Source organism: Diospyros lotus, chromosome 12 (assembly GCF_014633365.1).
Source record: "Diospyros lotus cultivar Yz01 chromosome 12, ASM1463336v1, whole genome shotgun sequence".
NCBI lineage: Eukaryota > Viridiplantae > Streptophyta > Magnoliopsida > Ericales > Ebenaceae > Diospyros > Diospyros lotus.
The window spans coordinates 31,297,499-31,318,340 of record NC_068349.1 but is presented as its reverse complement, the minus strand read 5'-3'; the positions used below and the strand labels follow the sequence as shown (position 1 = coordinate 31,318,340).

At 42.0% G+C, this 20,842-nt stretch overlaps 1 protein-coding gene across 5 annotated transcripts in view; it reads right to left on the bottom strand.

Annotated features, from left to right (window-relative positions):
* The window catches only part of LOC127786656 (uncharacterized), a 47,047-nt gene that overhangs the window by 23,028 nt on the left and 3,177 nt on the right, over positions 1–20,842 (bottom strand). For all 5 annotated transcript variants that reach the window (XM_052314190.1, XM_052314192.1, XM_052314191.1 and 2 more), the window contains exon 7: positions 20,011–20,128. In XM_052314190.1, coding sequence (XP_052170150.1) covers positions 20,011–20,128 — 118 coding nt within the window. The remainder of the gene's footprint in view (positions 1–20,010; positions 20,129–20,842) is intronic.

The following is a 20,842-nucleotide window of genomic DNA, read 5'->3' as shown; positions in this document are numbered from 1 at the left end:
TGGCGGAAGGAACGAGACTCAAACAAATGGAAACAAGAATGGAAGCACTGGAGTTCGGAATGACGCAGACACACGAGGCTATCACCCAAAGCAGGGAAGATGTGGTTGCAATGCGAGAAGGAATGCGAGAGGAACTGGCAACTTCTCGCGAGGACATGCACCGAGAGATGGAAAGGCATAGAGAAACGATGGATCAGTTTGGTCAAAGGATCAATAGCATGTTTAATATGCTATCATCCCTACCACAATTCCGTTTGCCAACGGAATTTCCCCCGCGATCTGGAGCTGGTCCAAATTCGAACGGATCTGGAATACTCCCGAGACCGACAGGAGAAACGGAGTCGGAAAGGAAGCAAGGAGTGGACACGAATCCTCAGGTAAGGGAATTTCAATTACAACCTGGTACTCACACGCCAATGCCAAGGCTGGAGATACCATTATTTGATGGGACAAGGCCAAGATGGTGGGTGCGCCGGTGTGAACGTTTCTTCCAGTATTATAATGTGGCGGAGACTCAGCGAATTACATTGGCCACAGCCTATCTTAATGATACGGTTGACTCCTGATTTCAAGGATGGTATAGGTACCAAGGGATTGGGGTGAGATGGATCGATTTTGCCGAAGAATTGTGTAGGCGTTTTGGAGAAAAGAATTTGGCGGATGTGATAAAAGAATTCAACAAACTTCAGCAAGAAGGGACGGTAACGGAGTATTTAGAGAAATTCGAGGAGTTAGGAGCTCTAATGTGGAACGCTCAACCATCACTGACTGAGTAATATTTTGTATCCAGCTTTATCAGTGGGCTCAAGGATGAGTTGAGATCCATGGTAAAGATGATGATGCCACTCACGGTTAGACAAGCAGCAGAAAAGGCCATATTACAAGAATTGACGTTAGAAGCTATCTACAAAAGGAACAGGACATCCTCTCGACAGGACCGTTAATCAGTCTACCTCCTAGTGGTCATGCACGGGAGATAGGAGCGGCAGGAGGTACAGGTCCACCCAAAGGAAGTCAGCAAACCGTGGCGATTAGAAATCCCACTATGGAACAGAGAAGACAGTTGCGGCTCTGTTTCAAATGTGGAGATCCTTATAGTCCTGGCCACCAATGTAGAAGGCAGCTACTAAACATGGAGGGTGGAGAGGAGCAAATATTAGAGAAGGGGCAAGAAGACCTTGAAGAAATAGAGGCGGAAGTTCCTCAAGGTGATCCTATCGGTGAAGGAGGGGAAATTTCATTTCATGCACTCAAAGGGGAGCATGCAGGGCAAATCATTAAGGTTGAAGGAAGAGTGGGCAAGAGAAGAATGATGGTGTTGATTGATAGCGGTAGCACCCACAGCTTCCTCAATGAGGCAACTGCCGTGGAACTAGGGTGTGCCTTGGTAAATACTTCTCCCTTATCAGTAACGGTAGCTAACGGCAACAAAATGTACAGCAATCATAAGAGTGTAGGGTTTAAATGGCTGATGCAAGGGGAAGAGTTCTCTACGGATCTAAGAATTCTGGAACTAGGAGGCTGTGACATTGTCCTTGGGGTGGATTGGATGAGGACAGTAAGTCCTCTGACTTTCGACTTCAATAAATTGGAAGTCACACTGGATTTGAAAGGCCGGAAGCTGACGTTAAAAGGGTGTCTCGAGGCAGGGGAATGCAAGATGATCACAGGAAAAAAATTACAGAAGTTGCTAATGAAAGGAGAAGGGCAGATATCCCAGCTATTTTCCATTCAAACGATAGGAAAATATGAGCAGGAGAGCCCTTCCACTTCCGACCTCTTTGCAAAGGTAACCTTCCCTACTGAATTAGGTCCATTACTTATAAAATTTCAGGAACTATTTGTGGAACCATGCACCCTACCTCCAAACCGTCTGTTTAATCATATTATACCTCTGAAACCCAATTCTGAGCCAGTAAACGTTCAAGCCTACCGTTATCCCCCTTATCAGAAGGCTGAGATTGAAAAACAGGTCAAAAATATGCTCCAAACGGCCATTATCCAACCAAGTCAAAGCCCTTTCGCCTCACCCGTTCTTCTCGTCAAAAAGAAGGATGGTACTTAGCGCTTTTGCATAGACTATAGGCAGTTAAACAACCTTACCGTGAAAAATAAATTTCCCATTCCCTTAATTGAAGACCTATTAGACGAGCTAAATGGTGCTGCCATATTCACGAAACTAGACCTGAGGGCAGGGTATCATCAAATTAGAATGAACCCTGCCGACATCCATAAAACAGCCTTCCGCACACACCAAGGCCTCTATGAATTTCGGGTGATGCCATTTGGGCTCACCAATGCCCCAGCCACTTTTTAGGCCCTTATGAACCACCTCTTCGCCCCATACTTACGGAAATTTATTTTAGTCTTCTTCGATGACATTTTAGTTTACAGTCCCAACCTCGAACAACATCTAGCCCACTTGCAAATCACATTTGAAATCCTGAAATTTAATCAATTGTTTGTTAAACTCTCTAAGTGTTCCTTTGCAAAGAATGAGGTGGATTATTTAGGGCATATCATTTCTGGCCGAGGGGTCAGTACCGACCCCAGTAAAATTAAAGCAATGTTGGAGTGGCCCAAGCCTTTGACAATAAGGGAGCTGAGGGGATTTCTTGGCTTAACAGGATATTATAGAAGGTTCATACAGAATTATGGAGTGATTAGTAAGCCAATAACTGAATTACTCAAGAAGGACAACTTCGGATGGAATTTCCAGGCTGAGCAAGCTTTCAACACCCTAAAAAAGGCAATGACACAAGCCCCAGTTCTGGCACTGCCGGATTTCTCTAAGGCTTTTGTGGTGGAAACTGATGCATGCGACATCGGGGTAGGTGCAGTGCTGACACAAGAAGGGAAACCCCTCGCTTACATCAGTCAAGCACTGGCTGCTCGACACCGAGGGCTAAGTGTGTATGAAAAAGAACTGTTAGCCATGATTATAGCTGTTGACAAGTGGAGACATTATTTGGAAGGAGCCCCCTTCATAATACGTACTGACCATGATAGCCTAAAACACCTCCTCCAACAGAAACTGCATACGCATTTGCAAAGGAAGGGAATCTCCAAATTGTTGGGCCTGAATTACGTGATACAGTATAAGCGGGGAAAGGAAAACATTGTGGCAGATGCTCTGTCACGGAGATCAGAAGCAGGGGCATGTGAGGCAATCACCACTGTGGTGCCTGACTGGGTCAAAGACATTACTGGAAGCTATGAGAAGTCTGATTGGACCAAATCCCTCCAAACCCAATTAGCCGTGCAGCACACCAATGAGCAGGGATATTCTATGGCCGACGGGTTGATCAGGTTCAAAGGCAGATTGGTTGTGGGCAATGACAGGGAACTACGAGCTAAGATCTTACAGGCAGTACATAGCTCTCCACTAGGGGGACACTCGGGGGTTCGAGCTACTTATTATCGGGTTCGACAGATGTTCTTTTGGCCTGGCCTCAAGAAAGAAGTTATGGAGTATGTGGCAGCTTGCATGACGTGCCAACGATGCAAGCATGAACAAGTGGCTTATCCAGGATTTTTACAGCCACTGGCTATACCAAATAGGGCATGGGAGGAGATATCCATGGATTTCATCGAGGGCTTGCCCAAATCAAAAGGCCGAAACGCGATTCTAGTTGTGGTCGATCGGCTGACCAAATTTGCTCACTTCATTGGCCTCACTCACCCATTCACAGCCCAGGAGATTGCTCGAGTGTTCATTGATACAGTGGCCAAACTGCATGGCCTACCTAAATCCATCGTCTCAGATCGAGACAAAATATTTACCAGCCACTTCTGGCAGGAGTTGTTCAAGAACTTAGGGGTGAGTCTACACATGTCATCAGCATACCATCCGAAGTCTGATGGGCAGACCGAAAGGGTCAACCAGTGCTTGGAATCCTATTTACGATGTATGTGTTTTGCTCGGCCTAAGAGTTGGGGTAAGTGGCTTTCTTTAGCTCAGTGGTGGTATAATACAACTTACTACAGCACTATCAAGAAAACTCCCTTTGAGGCTCTATTCGGATATCAGACACCTATAATACCTACCATGACGAGTACCAATAGGGTGCGAACTAATGCAGCTGAGTATTTGCAAGACCGGCAGGAGATGATCTCACTCCTCAAGCAAGAGTTGGCCACCGCTAACAACAGGATGAAACAAGTCGTAGACCGCAAACGAAGTGACCGAAACTTCGAAGTAGGCGATCGAGTCTTCTTAAAGGTTCGACAGTTCCTACAGTCCTCTTTTTCTAAGGTCACCCCCACCAAGATCAGTCCTAAGTACTTTGGAGCATTTCTCATCTTGGAGCGGGTCGGTCAAGTCGCCTACAGATTGCAATTACCTCCCCACGTGGAATGTCACCCAGTATTTCATGTCTCCCTATTGAAGAAGTTCATCGAGCCTAACGCTACTGTGAGCTCCGAACCACCTCCTGCAACCGAAGAGGCCGATAGCGACGGGGAACCATTAGCCATCATCGACCGGCGAGTAGTCCATCAGGGCCCCGTACCTCTCATCCAAGTTTTGGTTCAATGGTCCAACCGTCACCCGGAGTATACCACTTGGGAATACCTTCCCCAGCTGCTGAGTCAATTTCCACGCACTACTCAGCTACTCACCTTCCTTGGGGACAAGGAAGCTTTTAAGGGGCCGGGACTGTCACAAACCTAGTGGCTTATGTGTAATAAACTAGAGATGCATAGCTATAAGTAGTAATAACAGAATGGCTATAACAGATTGCATGTGCGGGCGGTTCCGCCTAGGCCACTTGCAGGAATCAGTTGTGATAACAACTAGTTGGGTGAGCCTATAAATGGGCATTGTATGTGAGGATGGGATCTATCAATGAATACATTCGGATCTTTCCCTCCCTAATTTCTCTCTCTGATTCTCTCCCTCTTCTTAATTCAAATTCTCCCTCTCCTCTCTTTCTCAAATTCCCAGTTCTTCCAAAATTGCCCAAGCCTCATACTCGAGGCTTGACACCTAGTTGCTTCTAATTGATTCAAATCCTTGTCTTAACATAGCTTTTGTAAGGATATCTGCTTCCTGAGACTTAGTAGGAATATAGGAAAGATTAATACCTCCATTTTCAATTTCTTGTTTGATAAAATGCCAATCAATCCTTACATGTTTCATTTGGTCATCTTGCACCAGATTATTCACAATACTAATTGCTGACCTACAATCACTATATAGTCTTATTGGAGTAGATATAGATATGTTTAGGTCCTTCATTAGTTCAAGCCAAATTATCTCACATATACTTTGAGAAATAACTCGATGTTCTGCTTCTGCACTACTACGGGTTACCACAGTTTGTTTCTTGCTTCTCCATGTAACTTAGTTATCCCATACTTTTGAACGATAGCCAAAGGTAAACTTGTTGTCTTCAATAGAACCATCCCAATCTGCATCTGCAAATCCCACAATTCTTTTATCCTCACTTTTTTTTAAATAACAGCCTTTTTCCTAGCATTCCCTTAAGATACTTGAGAATGTAACAAGCAGCATCAAGACGTCTTTTAGTAAGAGAATGCATAAATTGACTTACCACACTCACAACATATGCAATATCAAGATGAGTGAGGGATAAGTAGATTAGTTTCCCTACTAAACGTTGATATCTCCCTTTGTCCAATTAATGTTCACTAATGTCTTTTCTTTACACCTCCAATTTTGTTCTAATGAAGTGTTGGTAGGTTTACAGACATGTTTGCATGTCTCCTTTAGAAGATCTAGAGTGTACTTTCTTTGAGAAATAAATAAACCCTTTTAGCTTCTAACCACCTTCATTCCTAGGAAATATCTCAACTTTCCTAGGTCTTTAACTTCAAAATCAATCCTCAACTGCCTCTTGAGATTCTCTATTTCTTAACTATTATCTCTTGTCATAATAATGTCATCTACATATACAATCAAAATTGTCTCCTTTCCATCTACTACATGTTTTGTAAATAATGTATGATCAGCTTGCCCTTATTAGTAGCCAAGTCGGTTCAAAGTGATACTAAACCTCTCGAACCATGCTCTTGGGGACTGTCTAAGGCCATATAAGGATTTCTTTAAGTTGCATACCTTCCCTTTCTTATCCTCTGTCTCAAAATCAGGAGGTATTCTCATACAGATTTCCTCTTCTAGTTCACCGTTTTAAAAAACATTCTTAATATCCAGTTGGTGCAATTCCCAATCCAAATTAGACTCGTATTAAATTTAACTTAGCAATTGAAGCAAAAGTCTCCTTATAGTCTATTCCATAAGTCTATATGAAGCATTAGGCTATTAGTTTAGCCTTGTCTCTATCAATGTTTCCATTTGACTTGTATTTAACCGTAAACATCCACTTACCGCCAACTATCTTCTTACTCTCAAGTAATTCACAATATCCCATGTGTTATTTTTTACTAGTGCCTGCATTTCATCCATAATTGCTTCCTTCAACCTTGAGTCCTGTAGAGCACAATATATATCTCTAGGAACCTTGATCTCATCAATGCTAGCAATGAATGCCCTGAATTCTAGAGATAATTTTGAATATATCAAGTGATTATAAATAAGATATGTAGCATATGATCTTACCCCTTTTCGAAGAGCTATTAGTATGTCCAAATCATCAATTTTTGCGAATACCTCTTCCACATTGTCATTCACTAGACTCCGAATTTGATTGGCCATGTCCCAGGAACTTGTTCTCCCCCTTGATTGGTCACGAAGGTTTGGGTAGGAATGTGTCATGTCCCTAGGAGCAATAGAGGGGCAATATTGTAATAGGATATAATAGTTGTTAGGATTATAGTTGTACAGCCCATGACATAGGTGCATGGGCTGAGGCTATAAATAAGCCACTGTTGTAGGAGGGTAATCATGTTGAATTGATAATTGAATACTCTCATTTCCCTCTCTTGAATCCTCTCAATCTCCCTCCAATTTCCCTATGATCTCTCCCTCAATTTCCCTCTCTTTCTCTCAGTTCTTCCTAATCTCCCTCTATGTTCTGTTCTTCCCTAATTTTCCTCCCATTCCTTCAGATCTAATTCTCTCAATTCCTCCCAATTACCTCGTAAACTTGTCATGAGCCCTAGGTTCACGACAATTGGCATCAGAGTAGTCGCTTTTCGACTATAATTTCAATCGATTCTAGACGTGAAGACGAGGTAGAGGCGATTACGGAAACCAGTAGTAGCAAATGAGTTCAAGCAGTGTTTTTCTTTCCGCGTTTCAGATCTCAGTCAAAAGGAAACGAGGATTGATCGAAATCGAGATTCGCTAGTGAATTTCGGTGTTCGAGATTGAAGTAACTAGGCGATTTCTAGTTGAATCTCGAAATTTGACTCCGTAGCCCGAGGAGGAAATTGTTGCAGTAGGTTCGGCTTGAAGAGGAATAGCGCTTGCAATTCGCCACTCCTATAATCAATTGCGGAGGCGAGTTAGGTTGTTGAAGGCAACTTTGAAGGACCGAGGGAATCACAGGAAGTTGATTCTCGGCGGATTGGTTGTTGGCGGTTGCTACAGTGTGTGATCCAGGCAAAGTCGCTTGAATTCCGAAGCCGAGCCAGGGTCCTTCAGCCATTGGACGGTGAGTGAGTGTGGGTCGCAGCCATTGTAAGTCTTGATTGGTGGCGGCAATTGCAACATGTCATGTACCATGGGGATAAGGGTAGAGGGACTAAATAAGAAAGAATATAGGCAAAGTTAGTTAACTGCTGAGGGAGTAGAGTAGTACAAAATTTGTTGCTGCTATGGTAGCTTGTACATTCCCTATAGTTGCAATCGGTTACAGCACATGAGGAGAGAATCCTAACTATATATGGATACTCTCTCTCCCTCTTGATAATCATTGAGAAATATTATCACTCATCTACTGAATTCCCCCTCAATTCTTTCTTTCTCTCTCTCATTTCTTTCTGATTTCCCTCTCCCATTCTCTAAATCCTAAGTCAGACCCACGGGACCTGACAATCTGGTATCAGAGCCGCATTCTTGGGCGTCTTGTGACAACCATGGTCAACGGGACAAGAATAAAGCAAATGGAATCTCAGCTACAACAAGTGACAACAGCAATAGCGGAGGTGCAGAATCAAGTGGGAATGCTCGAACTATCTATTAGAGCAGGAGTCGATTCCAGAATTGACCAGGCAATGGAACGTTCGAGGCTGGAGAGTCGCGAGCAGAGAACTCTCCTTCGGGAGCAAATGTTGGAACAAATGCAAATGATCGTGCAAATGTTCACCCAGCAACAACCATTAAGGCTCTCTCCCGAGTTTCCTCCAAGAGACAGAACGGAGCCCATTTTTCAGGGAGTAGGGGTAGAACCCCGGCCGGGGGGAACGTCGGAGTTCGAGTTTGATACGGACACAGTGGGGGAGAATGTAAGGGAAAGGAGTCCGGGAGCTTCAGCTAATCAACACCACCCGAACTACCCCACGCTGAAGCTCGAGATTCCATTGTTTGAAGGAGAGAACCCGAGGTGGTGGTCGAGAAGATGTGAACGAGTATTCTCCTTATATCAAATTCTGAAACAGCAGAAGGTCACCATGGCTTCTGCCTACCTGAATGATATGGGAGATGCTTGGTATCAAGGGTGGCTCACGGTCAAGGAGGGAAGCCCTTAGGGTGTGTTTGTAGAAGATTTGTGTGTAAGGTTCGGAGATAAATGCAGAGGGACATAATCGAAGAATTTAACAAACTCAAACAAGAGGGGACGGTCCAGGTCTATCAGCAAAAATTCGAGGAGCTGAGGTCATTGATGATGGTACATAATCCTCAATTGTCCAAGGAGTATTACGTTTCGAGCTTCATTAGTGGTCTAGGGGATGAGATCAAACCCATGGTGAAGATGATCCAGCCTCACATGGTGAAACAGGCTGTGGAGAGCGCGAGGTTACAAGAGATGATCGTTGATGCGATGGCCAAGAAACAGAGGAATCAGGCGAAAGGAGTGATCAAGGAGGCTGGCAAGCTGGGAATAGATTGCCACCCAGAGAAGGTGGGTTCCAAAGGTAGAGGTGTCCTAGCCCTACCTTCCACCAACCCTGCTTCCACCGCGGAGGTAAACTGATGGAGCAGAGGCGAATAGCAGGTTTATGCTACAAATGTGGAGACAAGTATTTTGTGGGCCACAAGTGTAAGAGACAACTACTGTTGTTGGAAGGGGAAGATGAGGACAATGAGGAAGGAGAGGAACTATTGGAAAATGAGAGGGAGGACAAAGGGGAGATTTCATTATATGCTTTGAAAGGGGTTAACCATAGTAAGGTTATCAAGGTAGAAGGAAGGGTAAACAGTAACCCGATCATGGTTCTCATTGATAGTGGGAGTACCCATAGCTTCTTGGATGAAGCTGTGGCAAGAAAATTAGGGTGTGAAGTCTGTCCTTCCCTTCCCTTATCAGTAATGGTTGCCAACGGCAGCAAGGTGTTGAGTCAATCATCCTGTAAGGATTTCTGTTGGGAGATGAATGGAGAAAATTTCTCAACTGATCTGAGATTGCTAAAGTTGGGAGGCTGTGATGTTGTGTTGGGAGTAGATTGGATGAAGGGAGTTAGTCCAATCAGTTTTGATTTCAATAAAATAGAGGTGACCTTTGAAAAAGATGGCAGCAAGAAGGTTCTAACGGGCAATCCAAAGGTAGGAGTGTGCAAAATCATCTCAAGTAAAAGGTTACAAAGGATACTCAAGAGCAAGATTTTCTATCTATACCGTAGAAGTTACCCTCAAGGAGCAAGAAGCCGAGCATCAGCTGGCAAGGACACTGGGCAGTAACTCTCATAGTCCATGGCAGGTACACAAATTTGACTCACATAACATATTGTTAATTGAATTTAAAGACCTCTTGTAACAGCCCACTTCTTTAGGGCGTGTTATGCCTTAGGAAATTTGGTCTTTTCTTTTTTTTTTTCTTTACATTATCCCGAAATTCCCTAAGACCTTATCTAGTGCGAGATATCTACACTAGAAAATAAATACAAAGCAAAAGCTGAATCGAACCTGCTCATATAATAATAACTAGACATGACATTCATTACAAAGTTAATTCATAAGCGTCTGACGATACAATGTACATAATTCTTAAACTACTCATATTACAACATAACATGATACATTTACTCGCTTCTTGACGTCTCACGTCACTACATATCACCATTCTCGGAATCATCTCTGCAAGTCCCGACTGGAACGTTGAATGTTCCAGGGGCGAACCCAAGTTAGATGATGAACCATCTAAGTAAGGGTACATAATGCTATGTTATGAGTGTATGCAATGTCTTTCATCGTAGGTATCAACTGCACCCCTCATGCTACCTACCATTTTAGCGGCCACCTCTTTCGAAGCCGGGGTGTATGGGTGCACCCTTGGTAAGGTAGCGGTGCCAGTTCGTACTCCCTACGGCCTCATATGCGTGTGATCGATGATATTAACGTGTATTTATGCATTTCATAGTCATGTATGCAGTCTACGTGATGGATACATATCAGGGCATGTCAATATGATGAAAATGTTTTCGAGGAAGTACCACTTACCTTCTAGAGCTTATCAGGCTACCTCGATATCCGTGCATTGCCTCGTGCATTGCCTCGATTTGCGTGCCAACCTCAAAATTTGCACCAGTCACTTCAACTTAAACCTCAAAGCATCCTAATCATCATAGGTATTTAAATAAATATTAAAACCTATTTTTCCATAATTTCTGACATTTTCTATCATTTTCTTTCTATTTCTTCCTAATTTTCCTCAATAAATCCAAACTAAATATTTCTAAAATATTTTCTCAAATATTCTTCTACGACAATTCATAAAATAATATTCTTGAATTTCTGAAATTTTCTAGGAAATTTTACTCACCTTAACTTAGCATCTCCGATTTTCTCGATATGCATGCCATTTCCTCGAAATGCGTGCCCAGGCCATTTTCTCGCCAAAATCTCTGGGATATTATCAAAATATAATTCCCTATTTTCTAAAATTTTTCTGGAATTTTTTTGACATTTTTCCCTTTTTTTTTTCCTTTTCTTTTCTTTTTCTTTCTTTTTCTTTTTTTCTTTTATTTCTCCACCATCTTCTTCCTCCTCCGGCCTGCAACTCCATCTTCTCTTCTTCTCTTTTTTTTTTTTTTTTTTCTCCTTTCTTTTCTTTCTTTCTTCTTCTTCTCTTCTTCTTCTTCCTTCTATTCTTCTTCTTCTTCTTCTTCCCTTCCTTCTCTTCCTCCTCTGCTTCTTCTTTCTGCGCGAACAGAGCACCGCGGCTGTCGGCCTTGCCGCCGCCCACGCTGGCCGCGCGATCGCCTCCCTTGCTGCCCGCTGGCCACCGCGATCGCCTCCGCCAACCTCCCCGGCCGTTGATGCAGCCACTGCGCTGTGGCTGGCAGCCATTCACGGCCGCTGATGGCCGCGGCTGGTTGCAGCCTTGCTGTAACTGGTTGCGGCCATGGCTTCCATGGCCGCGCCAGCTTCTCCAGACCGCCTCCTGGCCTTCTCCGAGCTTCTTTGCTCGTTGCTACTCCCCTACCCGTTGCTGGAACTTGCTGTTCGGCCTTCCTCCGCTTGCTGGCTGCCCGCGCCTTGCTCCATCTTGCGGCCATGGCCGCCTGGAGCTTGTAGCTGCAATGGCCACCAGCCAATGACCCTCCTCATTACCTACAATCTCTCTCTCTCTCTCTCTTTCTCTCTCTCGGCCGAATGCTCTCTTCAACTCGGCCATGGCTTGCCTTTGCTTCTCAACTCTCATCTCTATTTATAGGCGCTTCCACTGCCAGCGATCCATCTTGCCCATCCCTCTTGGCGTGAAGATCACAATTACTGACAACCATCAATTTGCAGGGGCATGGGTTCGGGTTGCAGAGGCGTGGGTTGCAGGGCATGGGGTTGAAAATATGCAGGACATGGCCATAAATGGCCGCACACATGCCCCATGTTTATATATATATAAATATGCATATATAAATTATATATTACACTTTAATTTAAGAAAATTACACACTAAATCTTAAATTTCATCTCTATTACACTTGTGCAATTCCCTAATTGCAACTACGGTCCTAAACCCCAAATTAATTTGTATTACAATACTAAAAATCCACAATTAATAATCCAAATCTTAGTTGAAAATGACGATTTCGCCCCAGTGTCCATACCGGGCTGTTGATTCATCCCAAAACCACTAAAGGGTTGCTCATTACGCAAAACCGGAGCTCCCCTAGGGTTTCGTTGATTTTTCAGGAGCCTCCTACAACAATTCGGTTTTACAGCCTAAATGGCAGCTGTATTTTAGCTGTATCGAAAACTGTTCCTGATCTACTTTCTTTCGATACCATAAATCCTATCTCGATACACTCGTCGAGACCATATAATTTTCCTTAGACAATTTCACTCCGAGATATTTCCTGCAGTTGATTCGATACCTAAAATTACTATAAAATCAATTTTTCGGTATCCTAAACTCATCGAAATTACGTGGCAACTCATACGAACATGGGGTATTACACCTCTTTCTCCGAGCCAAGTTCCCTACCACCCAAGAGACCCTATGACCATGCTATCAACCTTAAGCCTAATGCAGAGCCTGTTAACCTAAGAGACTATCGATACCCTCCCAAACAGAAAACAGAGATAGAAAAACTCATCAAAGATATGCTAAAAAGGTCCATTATTCAACCCAGGCATAGCCCCTTTGCATCACCCGTATTGCTTGTTAAGAAAAAGGATGGGTCACAAAGGTTTTGTGTTGACTACCATCAACTTAATGCCATGACCATCAAAAACAAGTTTCCCATTCCAATTGTGGAAGATCTCCTTGATGAACTTAAAAATGCCTCTGTCTTTACCAAGTTAGATCTCCGATCAGGCTACCATCAAATCAGGATGCGACCTAAAGATATCCCTAAGACAGCTTTTACAACTCATCAAAGGCATTATGAGTTTCTTGTAATGCCCTTTGGCCTAACTAATGCCCCCACAACCTTTCAGGCGTTAATGAACAAAATTTTCTAACCATACTTGCGTAAATTCATCCTAGTATTCTTTGATGACATCTTAATTTACAGCCCTACCTTTACACAGCACCTAAACCACCTAAAAATTACCTTTGAGGTCCTTAGAATCAATAAATTGTATGTTAAGGAGTAAAAGTGTATTTTTGCTAAGCAACAGGTTGAATACCTTGGGCATATCATCTCCAGTTCAGGGGTAAGCACTGACCCAAGTAAGGTAGTGGCAATGGTGCCCTGGCCCAAGCCGCACAATGTGAAAGGATTGAGAGTATTCTTAGGATTAACCGAATACTATCACCGATTCGTTAAAGGGTATGGCATAATCAGTCGGCCCCTTACTAACCTATCAAAGAAAGATGGGTTCAAGTGGGATTCTGAGGCTGAGGAAGCTTTCTGCAAACTTAAACAGGCTATGAGTGAAGTGCCAACTTTAGGCTTACCTAATTTTAACAAACAATTCATCCTAAAAACCGATGCAAGCAACAATGGGATTGGAGCAGTCTTGGTTCAGGAAGGCAGACCCATAGCCTTCCTCAGTCAAGCCCTTGCACCAAGACACCTCGGGTTGAGCATCTATAAGAAAGAACTCCTGGCAATGCTAATGACAGTAGAAAAGTGGCGCCATTATCTCAAGGGGGAAGTTTTGTGATCAAGACTGACCATGAAAGCCTCAAATTTTTACTGCAACAGAAGCTGCACACACAATTACAACAGAAATGTATGACTAAATTAATGGGTTTGAACTATGTGATTCAATATAGGAAAGGTAAAGAAAACCTAGCAACAAACGCTCTATCCAAATGTCTTGAAGAGGGAAGTGTAGTTGCAATCTCAACTATTGTCCCAGATTGGTGCCAAGAGATTGCTGCTAGTTATTCCTCAAGTGAAAAGACCTGGGAGCTCCTACAGCAATTGGTAATTGATCCCTCATCTAAACCAGGCTACACTTTAAGTAATGGGATGATTAAACACCGAGGAAAGCTGGTGATTGGGGAGGAGGAAGCACTGAAAAAGAAAATTATAGAGGCATTACACGCCTCTCCCATCGGGGGACACTCAGGTATTGTAAACACCTATCATCGGGTCGAACAACTCTTCCGGTAGCTAGGACTCAAGAAGGATGTTATGGAGTTTGTGATCAGGCGTGATACTTGCAGGCAGTGCAAACCAGAGAATGTGGCAACACCTGGGCTACTCCAACCTCTGAATATTCCTAGGGGTCCATGGGAAGATATCTCAATGAACTTTATAGAGGGGCTGCCCAAATCAGAAGGTAGAGACTGCATTATGGTAGTCGTGGACCGTTTTACCAAGTATGGGCATTTTATGGGAATGATTCATCCATACACTGCCCAAGAGGTGGCCAAAATATTCCTAGACCAAGTGGTTAAACTACATGGAACACCTAAGGCTATAATCTCTGACAGAGATAAAATCTTTACTGGTCGGCTGTGGAAGGAATTGATGGGATTGCTGGGGTGAAATTGAAGATGTCCAGTGCATACCACCTTGAATCAAACAGGCAAACCGAAAGGGTTAATCAGTGTTTGGAAATGTATCTCAGGTGTACTTGTTTCCTTCAACCAAAGACATGGCACAAATGGCTTTTGATGGCTCAATGGTGGTACAATTCCAACCACCATTCAGCCATAAAAATGTCCCCTTTTGAAGCCCTTTACGGTTACAAACCACCCCTCCTACCAGCCCTGGCAGATAATTCAACTGTGGCCTCCCTTGATGCATACCTACAGTAGAGGCAACAAGCTTTGCAGGGGATTAAGGAGGAGCTGGCTAATTCTCAAAATCGAATGAAGCAATTTGCAAACAAGAGGAGTGAAAGAGAATTTCAAGTTGGTGACATCGTATATCTAAAGTTGAAACCAGGACACCTGAGGACACTACTTCCCCACCCCGGCTCTAAATTGCATCCAAGGTTCTATGGGCCCTTTCCAATTATTGCAAGGCTAGGAACCGTGGCATAATGATTAAAATTACCGAAGGGTTCTAGCATACATCCAATTTTTCATGTTTTACTCCTCAAGAAAGCAGTGGGGGCACAACCAGCAAGTTCCATCCTACCAACTCTTCCCCAGGTTGAAGACCCTCTCCGAGAACCTATAGCTATACTGGACAAAAAAGTGATCTACAGGCAAGGCACTCCAATTACTCAAGTTCTCATTAAATGGTCTGATTAACACTTGGAAGGTAACACATGGGAGTATCTCCCGGACATCTTAAACCAGTTCCCTCGCGTGGCTAGCCTCCTCCACATTTCTTGTGGACAAGAAAAGTTTTGAAGGGCGGGGTAATTGTCCTGTACCGTGGGGATAAAGGTAGTTTTGCAATTAAATGTAATAGAAGGACTAAATAAGAAAGAATATAGGCAGAGTTAGTTAACAGCTGAGGGAGTAGTACAGAATTTGTTGCTGCTATGACAACTTGTACATTCCTTATAGCTGTAATCGGTTACAGCACGTGAGGAGAGAATCCCAGCTATATATGGATACTCTCTCCCCCTCTCGATAATCATTGAGAAATATTATCACTCATCTACTGAATTCCCCCTCAATTCTTTCTTTCTCTCTCTCATTTCTTTCTGATTTCCCTTTCCCATTCTCTAAATCCCAAGTCAGACCCTTGGGACCTGACACAACAATTCTTAGGCTGTTGATTCTCCATTTCATCGCTGCAAAGTAGTTTCGGCTCGAAGCTGTAAGCGAATTCCGTTCAAAGAGACAGATTCCTCCGACTTCGTTCGCTTGTGAGTTCCGACATCCTAGACTGCTAATTTCCGAATTGAAACGCGTTTGAGAAGAGAATAGGAGACTTTTGCAGCAGGCGACCCAGGAAGTGGAGTCAAACCTATTGCCTAGCAGTTCACCTTGCTGGGGAATTGAAGATTGTTGATCCATAGTGAAGCGGATCTTGAGCGATAGTTGATCTGTAGTAACCGGCTGCAGTAATTTCCAAAGATCAACTTGGATTAGGAAATTGTGAGTTGCAGCTGCTTTTAGTCCTGATAAGCGATCAATTGCAGATCAGAGAAAACATCAATTGTAGATCAGAAGAGGCTGATCAAGTTGCAAAATGAGTTTTAGGAAGCAGCTGTAGGATCGATCGAACAACTAAGTCGATCAATTGCAGGTGGAGCAAATTGAATTTAGGCGAATTCAATTTCACTGATTCCAATGGAGGAAGTTTTGGAAGTGAGTTTATAAGCGTTTGCAGCGATTGCTTCTCAATTTCGATGATTAATAGCAACCATTCGATCCTCAGTAGAATCATCCAAAGTTGTTCCTCGACCGGTGATCCCACCAGTGATTTGAATTCTAATGGCAAATGACATCAGGGTGAAACCAAGAGGATCTAAATTGTAGCAAGTAAGAGCAATGATAACGGAGAGGCAAATCCGTGTTGGATCTGTAGAATCGGCAGTGGATAGGAAGCTAGACAATGTTGTCAATTTGCTGCAAGAGGAGATCAATCACAAGCATGAAATTATTGATAAATTCAAGAATTGGATGAGGGATCAATGCATGATAATGTTCGCCAGACGAAATCAGGTTAAACTACCGGCTTATTTGCTTTCCAGATAATACTCTTATCCAATTATTATAGAGAAGTTGTTAGATCCTATGAGTAATCCTTATTCTCCTCATGAGTTTCTGAAAATGAAGCCGCTTAAGGAGAAGTCAAGATTGTGGAAGGCCAAGTCACTACCTACTCTAGATTTTGGGCAGAAGACGAAGTATTCGGATTTAGGCAACAATGACAAGAAGGATGACTGCAAAATTGGGAATAATTTTGACAATGAATAGCATTACCTAGAGGGAAGCTATAATGATCCAGAGGTTGGGACAATAAGTACGAAGGAACAATCTAATTCCTATGGAAAAGAAGTTCTTGATGAGGATGTTTCGAGTGATAATGGTAGAGGTCCAAAACAAGGGATGATTAATGTAGTCAATCAGTTGGCAGGAATAACAAGAGGCAACAAGGAATTTCTAGAAGGGAAGAGGAATTTTGTTGCAGTAATTGAGAAGTTAAAAGTAGAAGTACTACCTCAAGATGCAACTACTGAAAGGCTAAAAGAGGAAACTGGGCAGCATTTGATGAAGTGATCGAGGAAGCTAAGGCCAATTCGTTACTTTTGGTGACTAGTGCAGGGACTGAAGGATTGGATGGTGTTTCGAATCAAAATTCTATAAGAAATGAAATTTATGGAGTTCCTAAGGATACTGTTCCATTGCCTATGGTTTCGAACAATGGTAAGGATTCCTTAGCTAACGATAAGGTGCAGACAGCACCAAGAGGAAGTTTTGCTGATCCTAAATGGTGTCACCGTGTTGCTGTCAAAAGTTTGGCCATGGAGAACAAAGTTGTTGCTGCTTTATGCATTATTGCTACAATCGACCAATTAGGATTTTTGCCAACTGCAAAGCGGGATGAAGCGATGACGGGAATTGATGTTGTAGCAACTCCTAAACCTAACATTTCTAAATTGTTGCATTTAAAGGCGTTTGCAAATATTGTTGCAAAGGGTGATGAAATATTAAGGGACGTCGGGGTCACAGTTAGCCCATCTTCTAGACATGCACCAGCCCACATTGAAGAAACTATGGTGGGTAAGGTTGGTAAGGACAGCAACCAGCAAATTTCATCTGCTCTCTTTGACCAATGGAGAGTGATCAATTTTGGCCATGTTCCAATCAAGATGGAAATGAGAACCACTGCAAATTTGTTATGCATACAGAGCTTTTTTCAAAACTTCTCCATCCAAGCTGTGGATGAGAAGTGTTAGCCTAGATCTCACCTCTTAATAAGATTGCTCAACCCTCAAAACACACCCGAACAATCTCTTACTCTCGCAACACAAAAGTAAAACAGAAAACATACAAGAATTTAACCAAGAACAAAAAAGAACATAAGAGAACTTATCTTGGTTCAGTCTCAAATGAGACCTATGTCGAGATTGGTTTTGTCCTCAACTTTCTCCACTATCTTTGAATGATGATATACGATTACGTGTGCCCTAAATGCCCCACTCTCTCACAGCCCATAAACCTAAAAGCTATACAGAGTTGGAACCGAAAGATATGCCCTCTTTCACACACAACACATACTCGCACAAGATAGAATGAAAATCTCTCTCTAAAGCCAACCTCCCGATCCCTATTTATAAGTTATAAAGGCAAGAGTAACAACCTGACTGACTGCCCCTAAAAAAGTAGTTAAAACAAATTCAGTCAGCCTTCTAGAAACATATCCTTTTAAAAGAGCTTAAACAGAAAATAAACCTTGACATCTCTCTTACATTACAAACCCTAATCTAAGACAAATGCCTTTTAACGAGAAGGAAAAAGTATATTGGAAGCTGTGGAGGTTTGGCATTTCTTGGGGACAAGAAATGTTTCAATGCGGGGGGAATTGTCATGTCCCTAGGAGCAATAGAGGGGCAATATTGTAATAGGATATAATAGTTGTTAGGATTACAGTTGTAAAGCACATGAGTGCATGGGCTGAGACTATAAATAAGCCACTGCTGTAGGAGGGTAATCATGTTGAATTGATAATTGAATACTCTCATTTCCCTCTCTTGAATCCTCTCAATCTCCCTCCAATTTCGCTCTAATCCCTCTCTCAATTTCCCTTTCTCTCGATTCTTCCTAATCTCCCTCTTTGTTCTGTTCTTCCCTAATTTTTCTCCCATTCCTTCAGATCTAATTCTCTCAATTCCTCCCAATTACCTCTTAAACCTATCGTAAACCCTAGGTTCATGACAATGACTTAGCTTTCCTTTCCCCTTTAAAAACGTTCGAATCAATTGAGATCATTACAAGTAATTCCTTCCATTCAACCTGTAGGCCGCTTGAATGTTTTGTAGCTCTCCTCCTGAGATTACACCATTACTTCCAGCAAATGAGACCTCTATTGTACTATTGGAATCAGTTGAATCCGCCATGGTATTGTGAGATTTTGACAGTTATGTAAGAAGATTGAATATCGATGAAGGCCACGACAGTTGGAAATCACAAAGACCAATGATCAACGTCGTAAGGCTCTAATACCATGTCAAAAATGGCTTAAAAAGATATTCAATCTTATTCCCCTTTAAGGGTTCCAATGAATATATATACCAGATAGTCTATCACAATAGGAAGCTTCCAAATCTAGATTAGGCAGTTTCCTAATCTAGATTTGGAAATATATACAATTTAGAATATAACCAAAAAACAAACATAACCTTCTAGAAGATGTATCACACAACTATACAAAGCAATATCAATCAAGCATATCTCGTGTCTCGTGTAGTTTCCAACATTAAGGTTTAGGTTTAGCCTATAAATATTCTTGTTCTAAGTATTAGAGAGCAGCTTTTGAATAATATCAAATTTCTTCTTCTAATAAATTCGGTTTTGTCCTCAGTTTCAACATGAATCTAGTTAACATCACTTCCTATACTGCGTCACCCTCTCTATTTAAGTTCTAGTGCTCAGAGGCTCCATCCATAGATCCTTTGCCACCACCCAAGCCATTTTTTTTGCCACTGTTGTGGCCACTGTTTTTTGCAACCCTAGTGTTGTAAAAGCCCCAATGGCGATGGTTCTCCACAATACAGCAAATGCAACGACAAGCATAGAGGAAAGAGAAGAGGGAGATGGCGAGAGCCCTCATCTCTTCTACTGCCATCAACCACTCAAGTTGCCCTTCCTTTTTTATTTTTTTATTTTTTATTTTTAATTAAAGCAAAAGAGAGATTAGAATTGAGATTCAGAATTAAAATATATACATATATAGTTTTAGTTAACATCACTATTGCCAAAAACTAAAGGAAAAGTTGTTTGGGCAAAAGCATAAATCATAGGGACTTCCAAAGATATTTTTAATCACATAGGGTCTCCATGCAAATGACCCAAACCACAAGGATTCTAAGATAATTAACCTTTAATTAAATGCATGCTCAATTACTCAACCAAAAAAAATGCATGCTCAATTAACAACTAAGATATCAACAATACTTACTTCAGGGGAGGGATTCTTCTATTATCAGCTGGGCTAATGCCATTGAGCAGTGCCTTTCGTGAATGTATAATGAAATGCCTAGTTGGTGATTGAGAAGAAACCTTGTATATAAAATCACCTACAAAAAGAAAAGGAAAAGGAAAAAATTTTAGATATCAGTCCTCTTGTTCTTCATTTGACAAGTCTTATTCTTATAATTATTTATAAGAAAAAATACTTTAGTCTTGGATTTCAACTGTTGTCTTGCAATTCTTGATTATGTTATATGAGCCACAAATTTAGCTCCAAGATGATGATGCTGTTTGACAACTTTATTTAGCTTTAAGTTCTTTATTTCACTCTTTATTTTTGCATTTTTCTCCCCACCCATCCACCTTGGCAACCGGAAATTGTCAAAGGTCAATGGCATGACTCAGAGGCCTTTTGGGAGTTGTGCAACTACCAAAAGGTGTCTAGGAGTAGCTAGAGAGTGGCAACATTGGAGATCTATGGTGACCCTTGGGCTACTTTTCAACTACATCTGGTCGCTAGCAATGAGGGCTGGGGGAGAGGGAAGAAAATAAAAGCACCTTTTTCTTGTTTTCAAAATTTTGAAAACTTATCATAATTTTTCAGAATTTTTAAAAACAAAAATAAGTAACCAAATGTCATTCTTCATTTTCATTGTCAAATAGTGAAAATGAGAATTAAAAAAAAAAGAAAGAAAGCTTGTCCAAACAGGCATGTAGTTTTTATATGTAACCATCAAGACCGCCAGGCTAGGCACAATTTTAGTTCATAAAAAGTTTTGTTATTCTCAACCAAATTATAATGTATCATTCAAAAGCTTTAA